This window comes from Vigna umbellata, chromosome 8, assembly GCF_029865625.1.
Source record: "Vigna umbellata cultivar VRB3 chromosome 8, Vumbellata_1.0, whole genome shotgun sequence".
Lineage (NCBI taxonomy): Eukaryota > Viridiplantae > Streptophyta > Magnoliopsida > Fabales > Fabaceae > Vigna > Vigna umbellata.
The window spans coordinates 20926886-20946770 of record NC_142172.1 but is presented as its reverse complement, the minus strand read 5'-3'; the positions used below and the strand labels follow the sequence as shown (position 1 = coordinate 20946770).

General features: G+C 35.4%; 1 protein-coding gene across 2 annotated transcripts; it reads left to right on the top strand.

Moving 5' to 3' along the window:
* Window positions 1-12144: 12144 nt before the first annotated feature.
* Window positions 12145-14912, top strand: LOC148194236 (nuclear transcription factor Y subunit B-1-like). Of its 2 annotated transcripts, none has more exons than XM_088096777.1 (6): window positions 12145-12295; window positions 12432-12662; window positions 12761-12890; window positions 13227-13301; window positions 13413-13463; window positions 14572-14912. In XM_088096777.1, the coding sequence occupies exons 2-6, from the start codon at window positions 12445-12447 to the stop codon at window positions 14617-14619; spliced, it is 522 nt and encodes a 173-aa protein (XP_087952903.1). In that variant the 5' UTR covers window positions 12145-12295; window positions 12432-12444; the 3' UTR covers window positions 14620-14912. The 2 variants fall into 2 exon arrangements, with proteins under 2 accessions (XP_087952903.1, XP_087952902.1); XM_088096776.1 differs by having other exon boundaries at window positions 13227-13310.
* The last annotated feature ends 4973 nt before the right edge of the window (window positions 14913-19885 follow it).

Below are 19885 nucleotides of genomic sequence, written 5' to 3'. Positions count from 1 at the left end.
CATATCGTCCATTAACATAGTGTAAAATTTTAATATACAAATAGAAGAGACTTTTTTTATATGGTATGATTGATGGACAAATTTATGATCACCAAAATATGATGTCACAAACTTGTTGAACAATCGGCAAGTGTGACCGAATCGTTTCAAGTAATAAACTCGGCAAGACCAAGTATCGTTCTCCCAAAGGACTCACGGCCTAGTTTAATTATGTGATTTGTTGATTATTTAAGACTTAAGAACGAAATAAGTGAAGTTTAATATGCAAAACAGAAAATAAACATGTATGCATGAATGTGATCAATGGCTAAAACAAAATACAAACACTTCAATGGAATATATGGATGAGTATGTTGTTGGGGTTATCAATTTCATCTTATCCACTCTCATATACTTTAGGAATTCTACATTCTTTTCATCATTGTTAATGCCACTCTCTAAATTACTTTGCAAGAAGGCCTATCCCCAATTACGAGTTCATACGATTCCTAGCATTCCTAATAATTAGTTCTTTTAGCGCAGGAGCTTAACGGCAACCAATATACTATTGGGAAAAATTCCCCGGATCTAGACTTTCCCGTACGTTCCCGTATCGACAAAATCAATAATCATGCATTGAATGAGTTAAACAAAGCAAGCATTGAGCAAAGAGGAAAAACCCTAACTAATGATCAAAGAAAGCATGTATCTCAAATAAGATGTTTAAACACAAATTCCATATATGAGAGTTTCACAAGACTACATTGATTCCCCAACAACAATACAAGGTTTAGTTCACCATATTCATGGTGAAACTAGATGAATAATAATGAAAGAATGAAAGAGATAGAAAAACCCGAGAAAGAGAAGAGGAGAGCCGTCACCATCTCCCAATCTACCCCCAAGGGGTGAAAAGTGTGTTTCTACTTCCTCCCAGCCAAAGATACAAACCCTAGGACGTGCAAGTCCTTAAATAGGGCATAAAAATAACATAAAACAAGTCCAAGCCCATAAAAACAAAAGAAAATCGGTCCAAGCCCACTTAGAATGGCGCTCAACGGTATTTTACCGCTGAGCGGTACTAGCGCATGATCCATTTTGCCCCCCAGCTGCTGTTTTGCCCCTCAGCGGTGATTTCGGCACCCGAAAAGTGCCACTCAGCGGTATTTTTCCGCTCAGCGCCACTCGGTCAGACTTTTTCTGCGTTCTGGTTGGTTTTTCAGCATTCTGGTTGACTGGTTGACTTTTCTGGTTGACTGGTTGACTTTTCTGGTTGACTGGTTGACTTTTCTGGTTTCTGGTTGACTTTTCAGCACTCCAATCATTCGGTATTTCAATTCTTCTTTCAAATCATTCAATTAGCCTACAAAATCAAGGGAATCTTGCACAAAACTATTAAATTCACTTTCAACTCTCTTATTCTCAAAACTAAAGCAAAAATATGAGTTCAAGCTAGTTTCTAAGTCTTAAAGGTTGCTTTTGGTATCAAATTTAAGCATAAAAATAACGGTTTTTCAACCGTTATCACAACCCCAAACTTAAAACTTTGCTTGTCCTCAAGCAAGCAAGATGTAACTCAATCTTCCATCAATCCATATAATGGTTCACCACATTCAAAAATCCTTCTTTCAAGACAAGTAAATACTCAATTTAGCTCATCATCAAGACTTCAATCAAGATGTGCACATGCTTTTAGTGATCACTCAAACACATACTATCCAACAAATGCTATTTTCATGAATGATCAATTAACTAAGCAAAGATGTTCTTATGTGTTCATGGAATCTATCCTCACTAGATAAAGTGTTTCACTCAAACACACAAGTGTATAGGAGATATTCACTCATTCACTCTACTATTACAATATCACATGAATCAACTTTGCCTTTCATTTAACCACAATCAAAAACACTTACCAGCAAGCATCATCACAAGGACTTTTCTATGGCTTATAACGTGGCTGGGCTAACAAGAAAATTGGTTTTTCTAGATCACAAAACCCTTGAGTTAAGAGAAACATATAAACACAATCATTCTTATTTATTCCCAACTTTCTTTTGCATTGAGCTTTGCTTTTTCTTTTCTTTTTCTTTCTCTTTTTCTTTTTCTTTTCACATACTTAATTATTAGTTCTTAGCTCAATGCTTTCAATTTCCCTTTCTATTTTCCAACAACCCCAAACTTGAACATTTGTCAATACCACAAAATATTTTCTACTTAACTCAAGGTAAAGCTTTTCAACAAGGGTTTTCAAATCATGTTCAAGGCTAGAGGTTCAAAGGATATAACACATAGTGTTCTCTTTTAGTGGGCTCAATTTATGAATTTGGCTAATAGAAGGGTTATCAACAAATGGCCTTGATCATATGATGCAAACAAGCAAGTAATTCAATCATAGAAAACCTGGGCAAAGTCATTCATGCTTTCACAGTAATAGTATTCAACAATAACAACTCTGGAGCTCAAAACCTCACATATAAGCTCATTCACATTCCACATATAACATCCTGCTTAGAATCATAATCACAATCACAACATCTTGCATTTGTTCACAATGCTTGTGAACCACCTGTATAAGCATATAATGTGCACATTCTCAACATCAATCAATATCAAAGCATCATCAGGCATTACTTATCAAACAACAATCATAAACAAACCATCATAACAAACAAAATTTCCAATTGAGTACATCAAATCCTATTCTACTAAAAACATAAGTGATTGATAAAACAAATCCTACTCTAGTGCTTTGAAAAACTCAGCCCCATCAATGATGCTCTCTCCCAACCCCAAACTTAGATGGAAAACTAGTGAGAAAGTGAGTGGAAGGGAGATTTTCTAAAGAGGAATGAAAGGAAAAATGTAGAGAACCTTTGGAAAAATGTTTAGGAGTGTGTGTGCAGAGAAGAATCTAAAAATAGAGGCCAAAGTGTGACTTAGGGTATAAAAATACCCTAATGGGCTCGGGTTCCGCTAAGGGGCAACCTAAGCCCCTTTTACGATACCACCGCTCAGCGGCACTTTCGTATTGTGCTTTTCTTCTTCCTAGCTTACCCTAGGTGCCTTCTACTCATGCCCCTCACTTGCTCCCTGCAATTAATTTCTCAAATCACTCAAACATTCAATCCCTATCATGCAACTAAAGCAGAATCAAAACAAACAATACAGATAAAATCAATCAACTGGGTTGCCTCCCAGGTAGCGCTTGTTTAACGTCACGAGCCTGACCCAAAATCCTCCAGCACCCTTCAATAGATGCAAATCTTTCTTACCAACACCCATCAGTAGGTGTATATAAACATAGTATCCTTCAGTAGATACTCTTCCGCCTAACATCCATCAGTAGATGTAAACCCTGTAACAAACTTATAACAAAAACAAAAATACCCAAAAGTTCAAAATTACATCACCAAACCAAAAATTAAAATTTCTTAAATCACTGGGTTGCCTCCCAGCAAGCGCTCTTTTAACGTCACTAGCTTGACCCAATAAAGCTCATGTTCCATCTTCTTTTTCTTCTTTCTACTGAACTTCTTCAGAAATTTGATCAAACCAGGAACCTGTTGCAGTGTCTCAATCATAGGAACTTTAATCTCCAATTTCTTGAAGATTTCCATGAAGCACTTAAATTTCTTTTCCTTCCTATGATACTTCTTTGGATGAGGAAGAGGTTTTTCATATGATTCTTTCTTTTTTTCTCTCGTCCTCTTTTTCTTTTCTCTCACTTTCTTTTTTTCTTTTCTTTTTCTACTCACTTTCTCAATCTTCACACAAATTTTCTCTTCTTCTTTCTCTTCTCTCTCTTTTCTCTCTTTTCTCTCTTCTCTCTCTTCTTTTTCCAACTCAACTTTTTCAACATTTACACTCACTAGCACTTCACACTCTTCCCTAGGGTTAACCTCAGTATTAGCCCCAAAATTTTTGTCAGGCCTTTCTTCCAATTGCTTGGTAATCTGACCCATTTGAATCTCCAAGTTCTTAATAGCTGCTTCAGTGCTCTTTTGAGAAGATTCAGTTTTCTGTATGAATTGCTGAAGAGTTTCTTCCAACCTTGTTGATCTTTCATTAAGTGTAGACATTTGTTGCCATAAGGTTGGTTGTTGCTGTTGTTGTTTGTGAAATGGCCCTGATTGTCTAGCTTGCCCACTTTGTCCTTGACCAATACTTGGGTGTGGTTTCCACCCTTGATTGAAGTTCCCCTGATAGTATGGAAATTGATTGGCCATGAAATTAACATCCTCTAAAGCTTCCACTGGAAAGGCGCATTGACCATTTATATGGTCACCACCACATAATTCACACATCTGTGGTTGAACCTGTGCAACTGTCTTTAACTCTTTTGGCAGTTGTGCAAGTATCTTTGTGAGATTCTCCAATTGTTGAGTTAGTATCTTGTTCTATGCAAGCAAGGCATCATTGGTTTGTAACTGTAGAACTCCTTTTTGTTGAATAGGAGCTCCTCTTTCACTGTTTAGTTCATTATCACTTGTAGCCATATTTTCAATGATTTTTGTAGCTTCCTCTGGAGTTTTCCATTTGATATTTCCTCCAGCTGAGGCGTCAAGCATCATCTTGGTTTGTGAACCAAGACCTCCAAGGAAGATTAGGACTACTTCCACTTCGTCAAATCCATGCGTGAGAGTCTTTCTTAATAGGCTTTTATATCTGTCCCATGCATGACCTAGTGATTCCTCCATGCCTTGCCTGAAAGATGAGATCTCTTGCTTTCTTTGTTGACCTTGGAAGAATTGAGTGCCCATATAGTTAAATTCTTGTCTGAATTGCATCCTGCAAGCATTAGGCACAAAACTCTAGAAAATATTTGTTAGCATAAAAAGATAGAGAAGATACAAAGAGTAAATGATAAGAAGATAAAAGATAGCAAGATAGAAGATAAAAACATAAAATAGAAAAATGAAAATAGAAAACAGAAAAACAAAATAAAAACAGAAAACGAAAAAAATAAAAACAGAAAACGAAAAAATAAAAACAAAAAACAAAACAAAAAAAAATAAAAATAAAAACAAAAAATAGAAAATAAAAAAAACAGAAAAATAAAAAAAATAATAACCGAAAAATAAAAACAGAAAATAAAATAAAATAAAATAAAATAAAATAAAATAAAATAAAATAAAATAAAATCAAATAAAATCAAAATAAAATCAAATAAAATCAAATAAAATCAAATAAAAATAAAATAAAATAAAAGCAGAAAAAAATAAAAACAGAAATTCAAAATTAAAGTCAAAGGTAATCAATAATCACACAAATTAACCAGTTAAACCACGAGTCCCCGGCAACGGCGCCAAAAACTTGATGGACAAATTTATGATCACCAAAATATGATGTCACAAACTTGTTGAACAATCGGCAAGTGTGACCGAATCGTTTCAAGTAATAAACTCGGTAAGACCAAGTATCGTTCTCCCAAAGGACTCACGGCCTAGTTTAGTTATGTGATTTGTTGATTATTTAAGACTTAAGAACGAAATAAGTGAAGTTTAATATGCAAAACTGAAAATAAACATGTATGCATGAATGTGATCAATGGCTAAAACAAAATACAAACACTTCAATGGAATATATGGATGAGTATGTTGTTGGGGTTATCAATTTCATCTTATCCACTCTCATATACTTTAGGAATTCTACATTCTTTTCACAATTGTTAATGCCACTCTCTAAATTACCTTGCAAGAAGGCCTATCCCCAATTACGAGTTCATACGATTCCTAGCATTCCTAATAATTAGTTCTTTTAGCGAAGGAGCTTAACGGCAACCAATATACTATTGGGAAAAATTCCCCGGATCTAGACTTCCCCGTACGTTCCCGTATCGACAAAATCAATAATCATGCATTGAATGAGTTAAACAAAGCAAGCATTGAGCAAAGAGGAAAAACCCTAACTAATGATCAAAGAAAGCATGTATCTCAAATAAGATGTTTAAACACAAATTCCATATATGAGAGTTTCACAAGACTACATTGATTCCCCAACAACAATACAAGGTTTAGTTCACCATATTCATGGTGAAACTAGATGAATAATAATGAAAGAATGAAAGAGATAGAAAAACCCGAGAAAGAGAAGAGGAGAGCCGTCACCATCTCCCAATCTACCCCCAAGGGGTGAAAAGTGTGTTTCTACTTCCTCCCAGCCAAAGATACAAACCCTAGGACGTGCAAGTCCTTAAATAGGGCATAAAAATAACATAAAACAAGTCCAAGCCCATAAAAACAAAAGAAAATCGGTCCAAGCCCACTTAGAATGGCGCTCAGCGGTATTTTACCGCTGAGCGGTACTAGCGCATGATCCATTTTGCCCCCCAGCTGCTGTTTTGCCCCTCAGCGGTGATTTCGGCACCCGAAAAGTGCCACTCAGCGGTATTTTTCCGCTCAGCGCCACTCGGTCAGACTTTTTCTGCGTTCTGGTTGGTTTTTCAGCATTCTGGTTGACTGGTTGACTGGTTGACTTTTCTGGTTTCTGGTTGACTTTTCAGCACTCCAATCATTCGGTATTTCAATTCTTCTTTCAAATCATTCAATTAGCCTACAAAATCAAGGGAATCTTGCACAAAACTATTAAATTCACTTTCAACTCTCTTATTCTCAAAACTAAAGCAAAAATATGAGTTCAAGCTAGTTTCTAAGTCTTAAAGGTTGCTTTTGGTATCAAATTTAAGCATAAAATTAACGGTTTTTCAACCGTTATCAATGATCCATTACAAGATAACGTATCTACGATGATTTAACTTGTAAAAATAAATAACTGATACAAGATAGATGTTTATATGAATTTATCTATAACGTCCAAATGGTCAAAACTCACGATTTAACTCGACCATCACGAGTTTGAGTTGAGTTGGATTAAAAAAATATTAGCATATTTCAGTATGGGCCAAAAATGGATTCGGCCTACTAAAAATCTGGCTTACCTAAGTTGAATTTGTGGTGAGTTAGGTTGGCTTATCAATTCAAACATAAAAAAACAATAATCAACTCACTTTTGGAGGAGAGAGAGACCCACGCCGATGACACTTCATTTACTTTTTACCTCTGTCTCTCATTAGTCACGAGTTTTAGCCCATTTTAAGCTTTAAGATGAATATGTTTGATTGACTTTTAAAATTATTTAGATTTTATTTAGAATTATGATATAGTTTTTGGGATGAATGATTTATTAATTGTCTAAAATGAGAAAAAACAAATTTTTTAAATAGGTCTGGACTTTTTTGATTTTGGTTACATATTAAAAATAATGTTACATTGAAGAAAAAAAAGTTGTAATTTTTTTTAATTAAGTGAACTAACTCATTTAAACCACCAACCCGTGATGACTCGGATTGGGCTCAAATTTTTTAAACTCACTAATAAGTGAGACAAGTTGGGTTTGCTCACTAAGTGGTTAACCCATGGTGGACCAAATCGGATAACCTATAACCTATTTTGATAGCTCCAAATTTATCACATCGTCACCTCTCTTAAAGTTAAATTCTAAGCTAACATAATACAATAAAATCATTACAATTATGAGGCCCAAGATTACTAGTGGAATGCATTACAAATAATAAAAAAGGATGAAGAGGTAGGCAATATAAGATCTTTTCTTGTAAATTAAGGAGCACAACCAGAAACACTTAAAGAATTAATATATATCTTTCTCTCTTGAATCTTTTTGTGTCCCTCTGAATGTGTTTGACCCAGGCCTTGAAGGGTAGTTGTCCTCATATGGAGCCTAGTCAAGTATAACTACCTTTGTTATTTAGAGTCATGCTCACTTGGTCAACAAGTCAAGACCCATGTTCCTAGTGTTCTTGTTGGACTCCTCGGTTATGGCCTTGATTTTCGCGATGCTAATTTAGCTACACGATATTCAACAATTGTTTATTAGCTTAATATCGATGCATATGTAAGGGATTAACCCAACCTGTTACGGTTAAACAACTAAATGAACCTTCTTTTGGTCCCCCTTAATTGACAAACTTGGGTATCAAACAATCCACAGTCCCCCAAGCTCGAGTGAAGGGTTCAAAGAGCCTAAATATACTTGAATTGTGAATTCAATCGTTGTTTATCTAAACTAACTATCTGTTTTGGGTTAACTCAAGCCTTACGTATAAAAAAATTTCAAATTTGAGAAGGAAAATGTTTCTTATAGCTCCAAATCACTAGACATTTGCGCTTTTTCATAAAAAGCAAAAAAGAAAAAAGAAAAGTTATGATGTGTAAAATTAAGGAGAACCAAAATGTCACTTCATTTGAATTTTCTCAAAGATTTCTCCTTCCCTCATCTTGTAACCTTCCCTTTACTACAAACATTCAACCATTGCATTGCTCCAAAACAATCGCAAACTACACTACTACAATTTTAGCCTCCTTCCTTCTTTATTTGAAGTATGCATGTTACTTCCTCCATTTTGTGTTTCTAACTGCTCTTAATTCTAGAGCTTAGGTTAGATATATGTTAATTGGCTCAATTGTGGGGAAGTATTGTAATAGGGTTTCATTGTAAAGTTTTTATTTTCCTTTGTTTTGTGGACTTGAATTTTTGGGCTTGTTGGTGAACATAAAAACTAAGTTGAGTGATGGTTTCTAGGGCTTTTTTTTATGACTTCTCCTCAAAGCATTCTATGCACATGGCTTGAAGAGAAGCTAGGTTAGTGCAGAAGCAATGAAGATATGGAGGTGATGATCATTTGACAATGGTAAAATGGTGGTGTAGAAGTGATCTCAAAACATTATCAATATCAAGTAGAGATATTTCAACAAGCTCACATTCAACCATTCCATATACCAATTCATCAATTCTAAATCAAATCAAGCATGCAAAACAATTGATTTAAACATTATCAATTTCAAAGCAATGAACAAAGAGCACAAATCCTTAGAGAGAAGTGATAGAACTTTAAAAAAGTGGTTTCTCCAACGATGGCGTGTTTTAAAATGAAGTACTTGGAAAACACTAGAAGGGCAGTTGAATAATGTTAATTGAAAACTTTTCGCAAACAATGAAATAACACTTTAGTCGAGAATTGAAAGATTTTACGCAAATAGTTAGTTGCTTGACTTTGGGAAATAATAAAATCTTTTCAAGTGCTTTTCAGTTGTTAAAATATTTATACTGCGGCATTTTAATAAAAATTCCTTTTTAATAATCAATTGTTTAACGGAGGAAATGTTTATATCAAAAGTAAGTGCAACTGCAGGTTTGTAAAAAAAGTGTTAAAGAGAATAAAGCAATAAGCACACTATCAATTTTATACTTGTTCGCTCCACTAAGCTACATCTAGTCTCCTCTAAAACTTTAGAGGGTTTCACTATAATCTTCAACAAGATTACAATTGATTATTCTCACCACTCGTAGTATCCCTAGTCAACGAATAACCCATGTTACCCTAACTAGTTGAGTTTCACTCACTCTTGGTTGTGTAGTATTCTTCACCACTCCTGGTATCCTCCTGATACACCGCCTAGTTGAGTTTCACCCAGTCCTAGTTTTCACCAGACAATCCTGGTATCAACTTGATATGCTACCTAATAATCCTTAACTCACTTGAGTTAATCAACAAGTGTTTGAATTCTCTTCAGAATATGCAATTAATCAGATTGCTTACAAGTCCTTAGACGATTATTCTCACAAAGAGGATAAATGTTCAATACAATACAATCTATAAACTCATTGAGTGTTTTTCTCTTTTCTCTCTTCTTACAATGGTAAGCTTATATTACAATGAAGCTTGAGAGTGTTTCTAGACTTGAGTTTTTTCTCTTCTTAGATATTTTCTTTTGAATTCTTGAGCACTTATGTGTTTTTCTCTCAACAATATTTCCTTTTTCTCTTTGTATGCTTTTCTTTTGGTAAGCTATTCTCTTTATTCTTTCTTCGAATCTTCTTTTATTTAGAGGCTTCTCAAAAGATATTCATTAGACAGAGCTTTGGCATTGATTCTTGTGTCTTAGTCTTGTCGTATGAAACAATTGTGAGTTAAAGTCAACTTGTTAAAACAAACTTTCTTTTTTAGTACGTTGATAAAAGTAGGTTGTATTATCTTTCTAGCACGACTTCTGATGGAGAGAACATTCCGTGAATGTCTTCTTTGTTCCTAACGTCCACTTCTATTTGTATCGGATGAAGTAGGTGGATATGTGTAATAGGCAAACTACACAAAGTAGAGTAGATATGCATGCAACAAATATGTCTTTTCTTTTATCACTTTTGTTGTTTTTAAACGTTGAACATCTAATGACATTTAATGTTTGTTCTAAACAACAAAGTGCTTTCTATATTTTCTACCGTTTAGGTAGGATTTTATCATTTAAGCTTTTTACTAAGATACCAAACATTGATTGAAGACTTCATCGTTGGATGAAGTAGATCGTTTAACTCATGGTATCATTTATTCTTATAAACGCTTTTAGGTTTTTCTCATTTCAGAAAGTGCGTTTAAAAAGTTTTCTTCTATCATAAGTTTCTAGAATATTAATTGAGACTTTTAAAGGCTTTTCCAAAAACATTGTCTAGACATTTTTATCTTCTTAACTAAATTGAGAGTTTGACTGATTACCTTCTAGTACAATATAACTTTTGTATGTAGAAAGACTCTCATTGACGTTTAAGCTTGGAAATCGTTTAGTGTTACGTCCAATTTATGCCTAGTTGATTTTCTAAGGCTTTCCTAAGTTACTTGGTTTCAAGAGTGCTTTATCTATCACTTATATTTTAGATATTCTTATATCCTATGACATCATTTTTATATACTCATTTCGTTTAATGTTGTTTTGTTAAACTTCAAAACATATGAGACCATTTAGACATTTTAGTCTTATAGACGATTTTGTCTTAACATAAAATAATGAAACTCATTCATAATAAAGCTATTTATATTAAAACCATTTAATATTAAAATAATTGAGTTTCATTATTTTTAAACCATCACCTCTTCTAAAATGTTATTTTTTGGAGTTTTACAATAACTCAATTGGTTTTAAATAAAACATTTATCAATCATTAACATAACATAAAGACCAATCAATTTATTATAAATTCAATATTTGTTATTCTTTTCCGAAAGAAATTAATTATTTTTGTATTTATATATTTGCTAGTGAAAAAAATTATACTTTAATTTTATGATATCCAAATTACAAACCACAAAAACTAGAAATACAATATTCAAACCAGAAAAAATGAAACTACATAGCAAAACAAACTAAACCAAACAACATAAATTACCAAATCGAGAATTTGAAAACCTACGTAATCGTTCATAAATAGAAATAGAAATACATTACATTGACATCTTAGTTCTTAATCTTCAAATAATTTAATAGAAACAAAAATCTTACGAATCCACACCTTATTCCACTTTTGATGTTGTGTATTACATCCATCATCAACATTGTTCCCGCTAAGAGAAAGGAGATGAACAAAGAGGCGAGAAATGAGAAAATAAATCAAAACTAAGCTCCACTCATACTTTCCAAAAAAGGAATTGAAAGGTATGATGGAGAATTGAAAAGTTAAAGTCTGAATAATATAAAAACCTAAAAATTGGATAGGTGTCACAATATGAAATAGGAATAAAATGATATTATCTTACCTCGTTCTTAATCTCCAAATAATTTAATAGAAACAAAAATCTTACAAATCCACACCTTATTCCATCATCAATGTCATTCTTAATCTCCCAAAACAAAAATTTTACGAATCCACACCTTTACTTTTGCTGTTATGTATTTATTGCATCCATTATCAACGTTGTTCTTGTCAAGAGTTAGAAAATGAACAAAAAAACAATAAATGAGAAAATACATCAAAACTGAGCTCAAAATTGAATAGGTTTCACAATATAAAATAGGAATAAAATGATATTATACCAACTTATACAGACTAATAAATGGTTAAGATACGATGATAAATTAACTAACATTAGATCCGTTTTACGATAAAAAAAATATCTATTAAAGGAGAAGTAAAATTAGAAATGATAAAAAAACCTAATTTGAGGAAATTAGATATGGATGATTGTATAGTATTGTTTTCTTAGTTTTATAATAAATAATAAATAGTAGCTGTGATAAAAAAAAAATATTGGTCTCGAGAAAAGGGAATAATGTAATGATAATATTATAAGAATTATTAGTGATATTTTTTGGGGAAGTATAAAAGCAATGGGAGAAGCGGAAGGAAGGGGAAAGAAAAACGAACGGTGGCGATAGAAAGGCAGAGTCTGATCTCCATCGTCTCCTCACTCCTCTGTTCTCCAGCGTCCATTTCCCGCGCCAATCACAAATCACATCACATCACTCAGGTACCAACACCTCACCACCACTTCCCCTTCTTTTTCTTTTCCATTACTTTTTTATTTTCCTCCCTCTCTCTCTCTATCCCACTCTAGGGTTTTCCTTCCCCCAATTTTACCATGTTTTTCCACCGTCTCCCATTAGGGTTCCGGAGACCATGGCCGATGCTCCCTCGAGTCCAGGCGGTGGCGGTAGCCACGAGAGCGGCGAGCACAGTCCCCGCTCCAATTTCCGCGAGCAGGACCGCTTCCTACCCATCGCCAACATCAGCCGCATCATGAAGAAAGCGCTTCCCGCCAACGGCAAAATCGCCAAGGACGCCAAGGAAACCGTGCAGGAATGCGTTTCCGAGTTTATCAGCTTCATCACCAGCGAGTACGCTGCTTCTCGTTTCTCACTCGCGCTTTCATTTTTTATTATTTGGATTCACTTAAGTGCTGAATCAATGACTGAATCGAGCAAATGTTTCTCAGAGCTAGCGATAAGTGCCAGAGAGAGAAGAGAAAGACCATTAACGGCGACGATTTACTTTGGGCTATGGCCACTTTAGGTTTCGAGGAATATGTTGATCCGCTCAAGATTTACCTTGCCTCTTACAGAGAGGTAATTTTAGTTTACATTTATTTACTTGTGTTTACTTTTTTGTTTTCGGTTAGTCAATTAGTCTTCACCGACAAACCTGTAATATGTGTACATCATTTGTAGATTGATACTTAATTGGTTATTGTACATCATGCTGTTCTAGATTCTTGGGTTTAACACTGCTTTTCACTGATGTTTTTGTCCCTTTTTTGTTTCTCGTGGCCGATTGTGAATGCGCAGATTGAGGTAATTTCAATCTTTGATAAATAGTTATTGCGCTTTGTCATTTTCTTTTCCATTTTGTATGTGTGTATATACATTATGTTCTTTTTATTTATAAGCTTGCTTTTGAACCAGGGTGATTCAAAGGGTTCGGCCAAGGGTGGAGAGTCATCTTCTAAGCGAGATGTTTATCCTAATCCTAATGTCCAGGTGGAGAATGTAAATACATGCACTACTACTGGTTGTGTTACTGGAAATATTCTTTGAATACATAATGACATTGGCATCTGATGTTGGATTGTTTTGTTGTGGAATTGACAGCTTGCTCATCAAGGTTCTTTCTCACAAGGTGTTAACTACACGAATTCTCAGGTGATTGATTACTCTCTCTTATGCAATGTATCCCCTTTTTTCCTGAGCTTGGGGCGTAGCATTGATAAATGAAGATGGCGATATTTCTGTTTAATCTGACATGAGTGCAATGTTAGTATGAGATGTTGATCCTTCATTCACAAGAAATACTATTTATATTCCCTTTTCCTCCTTATAGCTTCTTTATTTGGAGCTCAATTTAATTAGTTTCTCATTATGCTAGCTCTAGTACCATTTCGGATTTACCTTTTGGAAATTTGAAGGCGTGTAGCAAAAGAGGGGTCCCTCTTAATGGCTGATAACTTGATTATGAATTATTTACATGAGTTCTGTTCAATTATCTGTTTCTCTCCTTTCTTGACTCTCTAATCCTTTTGATTTATAGGTTGTTCAATTCAATTTGTGGCCTATCTTAGAATACTTCTATTTTTTCTTACTATAAACATGAAAATGTAAAATTTTGGGCATTGGAAACTACTAAACTAGTCTTGTTAGAATTTTCCCACCTTTAAGAAATTGTACCCCTGCTAATTATTGAATACATTAAAGCTGTTAAGGCCCCTGTAGTATTTGAAGTTTTTCTTTGCAATTTTTGCATTGGGAATGAATTAGGTCTTTTGGGGTCTTGTATTGGTGATGGGGTGGTAGGTTTCTTTAGTGATTTCCGACCCCAAGGTAGGGTGGTAGTTTCACTATGCTGTCTTTGATAAAGCATGTACATATTTTCAAAGGTAGTGCTGTAACATTATGCAATTTACCTTGGTTATTACTTATAAATGAGATTGTATGTGTCCTGCTAGTTCATGGTAAAAGTATGCACTATTTTAAAAAATTTCTGGATGTGAATCGAGGTTGTAGATGGAATATCTTTAACTAAGCTACAAGGTTACCTTATCCCCCAAGAAGTTAGATATATCGGACTTGGCTACCTTGTAGAAACGATTTAAACTGAATTTCAAAGCAGGGATTTTCAGTTCTTGAAATAAAAGATATGAAGGCTATTAATAAAGCGTGAATCGTGACATTATATGGATATTTTTTCTCTAGTTTGTGTAATGTTAACTCGAGCAGCATGTTTATGATATTGAATTTCTGTTCTAATTTTCAGCCCCAGGGTCCACCACATATGATTGTTCCCATGCAAGGCCAAGAGTAGACATTGGTCTTCCTGAAACATGTGTGATCTGAATGTCGGTGAAGCTTTATATGTACCCCTTGGCATACTGAATGCATTTTGTCTTATCTCGATACTGACATAAGGGGATGCTGGTTCCTGAGACCAGATAATATTTATTAAGGCTTGCATTTATCTTTGGAAAAGAATCATTATTCATAAGTTATATTGTAAATGCTGGATCAATGCTTGTTTTATTCCATCAACAAGCGCCCTTGCAAAGACTGAAGTTGTAACTGATTGGAAGCATAAATTGGTATTATTCTTTCCCTTTCCATTTTATCCATCGGATGATGTTTCTATGTTTAAAACCCTTTCGTAGTAGATTTAATCGGATCATACACTAGGCGAGCTTTAGCTTCTCCTATCTATTTTACATGAAATGTATATTTCCACTGACCAAGGAATTCTGTGAGTTGACGTAAATGATTGCGTTAAATCCAAACTCTGAATCCTTCTTGAACTTGAATAAACTAGTTTTTATTTTTGGTGGAAATGAAATTGTCAGATTTTATTTATCTTTTCGACGGAAATAATTAATGTTCACTGGGGTTTGCTGACTACGCTGACTACTGCAATTATTTTTCTGCTGGACGAAATTGGCTGCCATCAAATTAAGTCATGCAATGTAGAATACTCAAGTTTAAAATAAAGGCTTAATACCTCTTTTGGTCCCTCTTTATAAGGGCAATTTTCAAGTCCGTTCTACCTTTTTTAAAAAGTTTAATATGGTCTCACATTGGAAAAAAAAGTGTACAATTAAATCTTTTTTAGTCACGGTGTTAAATATTTAACGATCCAGCTGACAGTGCGAAGTGATCTGTGCAACATGGCTATTTAGGTTCATAACGTGGCAGTGATAGTGTTTTTCATTAAAGTTCACATGGCAGTGGCAGTGATTTTCATTAAGAGGGGTTAGGGTTTGGTTTCCTCCCAATTGGTCTTTTAGGATTGGAAAGTGTTTGGGGAGACATAGGAATGGGTTCCCAAGGGTGTTCTTCGTTTTCGAAAAGCTGGGCTAAAGGATCTTCTTGTTCGTCCCATGGTGGTGCTTGTAGGGGAGGTGGGTTAATCCCGTGGTGATACTGCAGTAATCAAAGTGGCCAGAACTACGAAGAATGCTGGGAGAAATTTTTGGGGTTGTTCTCGTTACAAGGTTTGAAGTATACCCTTCTCAGTTAATGTTTTCTTGACTTGACTTGATGCATTTGTTCATAGATTCCCTAACATGGTGAATAACAGGATGGATCTTCAATTGAGAGTTGCTGTAACTTTTTCAAGTGGTGTTGTGAAGACAATGTCGATAAAAAAGATTGCACAATTCTGAAGAGAATAAATGAGCTCGAAAATTCAGTGAAGGATTTGCAGAAAATGCGGAAAAGGATGAAGTTGTTAGTTGTAGCTTTGTGTGTGTATTATGGTTGACCTTGTCATTTTCAAGTTGTGTTTAGGTTGATTTAGATAGATCGTGAATTTGGGTGTTTGTTATAAGTTGGCTTAATACCTGTTATGTATTTGGATGCTTGAAAAAAGTACGTTGACAATGCGAATGTGTTTTGGTTGGTGTAACATCAGTTATGCAATGCAATGTACAAAATGTTGGAATCAGTCCCCCATTTGGTTTAAAAATCTTGAAATAGGTAAACCCAATAATGCATATGATGATGACTAATGGCACATATTACAAATCTAAGTACAAGCTTTGACCAAAACATGATGAAACCACTTTGATTCATTAAATAAAGGCAGTACATAATCCCTCCATTTCATGTAAAGACGCATAATACCTCCAATACATCATACCTCCAATACATATCAGTTGACCAACATAAAAGACAATACATATCTGTCACCAAAGTAAAAGTCAATACATATAACCTCCAATTCATCTAAAAAGACAATACATATTTGTAACCAAAGTAAAAGACAATACATATAACCTCCAATTCATCTAAAAAGACAATACATGTATGTCACCAAAATAAAGACAGTACAATACATAATAAAGCAATTCATCTATCTATATATCTTTTCTTCTGACATTGAATTTTGTTGGATGAGATGATTGGGGACTTGGTGACTGTGATGGTAAAGGGGTTGGGGAACTTGGAGGTGGCTGTGATGGTTGTGTTGTTTCTGCTGACTGGGTTGTTTGTGCTGGCTGGGTTGCAATTACTGGCTGGGGCCATAAAGGGCAGTTATTCTTGTTGTGCTTTCTCTGACGGCAAATGCTACACTTTTTCCTATGTCCTTCAACACGCATTTGAGTGTCGTCCTTAGTTAACTCCCATGCCTCCAACTTCCTTTTTTTCTTTGGCCTCCCAGGCAACTTCCTTATCACTGGTGGTAGTACATCATTGAAATTTGTGGTTTGCCATAGTTGGGGACCATTGAGTGGAAAAATTATGGAGACATACACCTCTTCATATGTGGATCTTCTGAAGCAAGTGGGTATAAAATTGTCTGGATCAACATTGGAGTAGTTCATTGCTGCAATTGCATGACAGCATGGGATGCCACTGATCATCCACTTTCTGCAGCTACACTCTTTAGTGTCCAGGTCCACTGTGAACTTGTTCCCAACGGATGAAGTGTGCCTAACCTCAAAAAACTTTCGTGTAGTCTAGTTGAAAGAAATGAAGCACATGAACAATGTTCGTAAATAACAAAATGTATATAAAAAGAAATGATAACATTACCTTGGCAGCCAAAATCTTGACAAATTACATTCGTTCTGAAGTCTCTTCTTTATCTTTGGCATATTGTGAAGTCCATAGATGCCACCTTGCTTCTGTTGTTGACCCACCTTTTCATGAGATACACTCTGATATCCTCCATCATTGTGATAATTGGTTTTCCTCTTGCATGAATGAGAACACTGTTGAAAGCTTCAGTGATGTTGTTATCAAGGGTATCACACATTGGTTGACCTATGAAGCGAGACCTTGACCAAAACCTGTTGCACAAAAGAATTCTCAAATGGGTTACAATGCATTTGTGACACTAAAGTGTATATAATGGCTAATGGGTTACCTTGGGGAAATGCCTATGAGGTATTTATACGCTTCAACATTGACTTCTTTAATTTTCAGCATTTCTCTCTCCCAAGCCTGGGGATATGTGCTGGTTGCAGCACTCCACATCAGATTTTTTAATACCTGCCCACCAAACCTTTTCCTAAAGTTTGCATAAAGGTGCCTTAAACAGTATCTTTGTTCTGCCCGAGGCAGAAGCTCCTGGATAGCTAAGACTAACCCCTGCACAATTAAATTTAGTAATAAAACCATATCCTATACAAAAGCATTAACTAAAAATGAATATAAGTAGTACATTATACCTTCTGCTGGTCTGACATCCATGTGCACCCTCCACATACTTCAGTGCCCCCGAGGTCTTCAATTAACAATTGCAAAAACCATGTCCAGCTGTCTTTGTTCTCCACTTCTATTACTGCATAGGCAAGGGGTAGCATTTGTTCGTTTGGGTCCCTACAAACAGCAGTCAGCAGCTCCCCTTTGTAAACACCTTTCAAAAAACATCCGTCTAAACATATAATGGGCCTACAACTTATGAAACTATCTTTACAAGCTTTATGACAAACATACATTCTTTGAAAGATTGGGTCACCATTATGAGAGTCAACTTTAATCTGCACTGTTGACCCTGGATTACACCTCAACAGCTCATGTCCATAGTCGTACACCCTTTTATACTATTCTTTGAAATCTCCTTCAACCTGTCTTGTGACAATTAACTTTGCCCTTCTTGCCTTCGATATTGAAACATTTGTATTCCATTTTCTTAATGCTTTAGTACGAATATCATTCACCTTTAAACTAGGATTCTCAACTAAAGATCTATCTATTTCCTGACTTAACCACTTAACATTCATCAGTTTAATATTAAGTTGCCTACTACAACTATGAGTATCAATTATCTTCCTCAATTGCCAAATTTTTCATGACGACAAATAACCACAATAAGCTAGCCATGGGCACTTACCTTGGCCACCCATGCATGTCACCCTCACCCTACGGTTATCATTTTTGATAAATTTTAGATCCCTCCCAGCATGAACAACATACCTTCTAATAGCATCCTTAAACTCTTCCTTGTCAGTAAAAATAGTGCCCACTTCCCACTTGTAATCTGCCATGGACTTCTGCTTTGCATATTTTGAGAAAGGACCTACATATATTGTATCATCATTGTCATCCTCCTCACTTGCACTATTTTCAGGAGTTAAAAGCTTATCAGACTCCCAATCATCATCTGACAAACCCCTACATTGTTGGGTTTCTTTTTCAATGTCTTCATCCACGTATTCATCACCACTCAGATCATCCATTCCTACTTCATCATCACCACTTCCACTTCCACTTCCACTTCCACTTCTTCTTCACTATCAACCTCCCCTCCATCCTGAATGTCCACGTCAACTAGTTGTTCACTTTCGACCTCAATTTCATCCTCATTATCCACTTCCAATGCTTCTTCACTTACATCCTCAACTTCATCCTCATTCTCAACCTCCACTGCAACCTCAACATCTTCTGCATCCTCATGCTCAACATCCTCATTATCCACTAAATCCTCCTTCTCAACCTCCAATGCATCGTCATGCTCAACATCCAGGCAATCCTCATTGTCAACATCCAGTAAATCCTCCTTCTGAACCTCCAATGCATCGTCATTCTCAACATCTCGTGCATCCTCATTGTCAACATCCACTGCATAGTCATTCTCAACCTCCACTGCACCCTCCACTACGTCTGTAATTCCTTCTTCACCACCCTCAACATGTGCTTAGTTGCTTCGTCCACCCCATGCACAACATACAAGTTCACTTTCCCCAAATACTTAGCCACATTCATCATGTTCATAGCTCCTTTATCATCATCAACCTTATGTAGAACATGTTGGACATTGTAATATAATTCTTCTACTTGCATGTAACCCATATGTTTAAGTGAACCTAATACTCCAAAATAACACCATTTATCGGGGTCTACGTCCCAATTAACTATCTCCCCGCCTATATAATTAAAGGGGACTTCTTTGATCAAGGTCCCACCATGGTGGACCACTACCCGAAACATGTCATCACACATCCCTACCCGAACCCTGAAAATGCAAACGGGGGACCACTAATTTCAGTTAAAGTAAGACCTATGGGACCATTATCATGCATCAAAACAAGACAACTTTTCACACAAAACAATTTCACCCATAGTTAAACCCCCTAAAA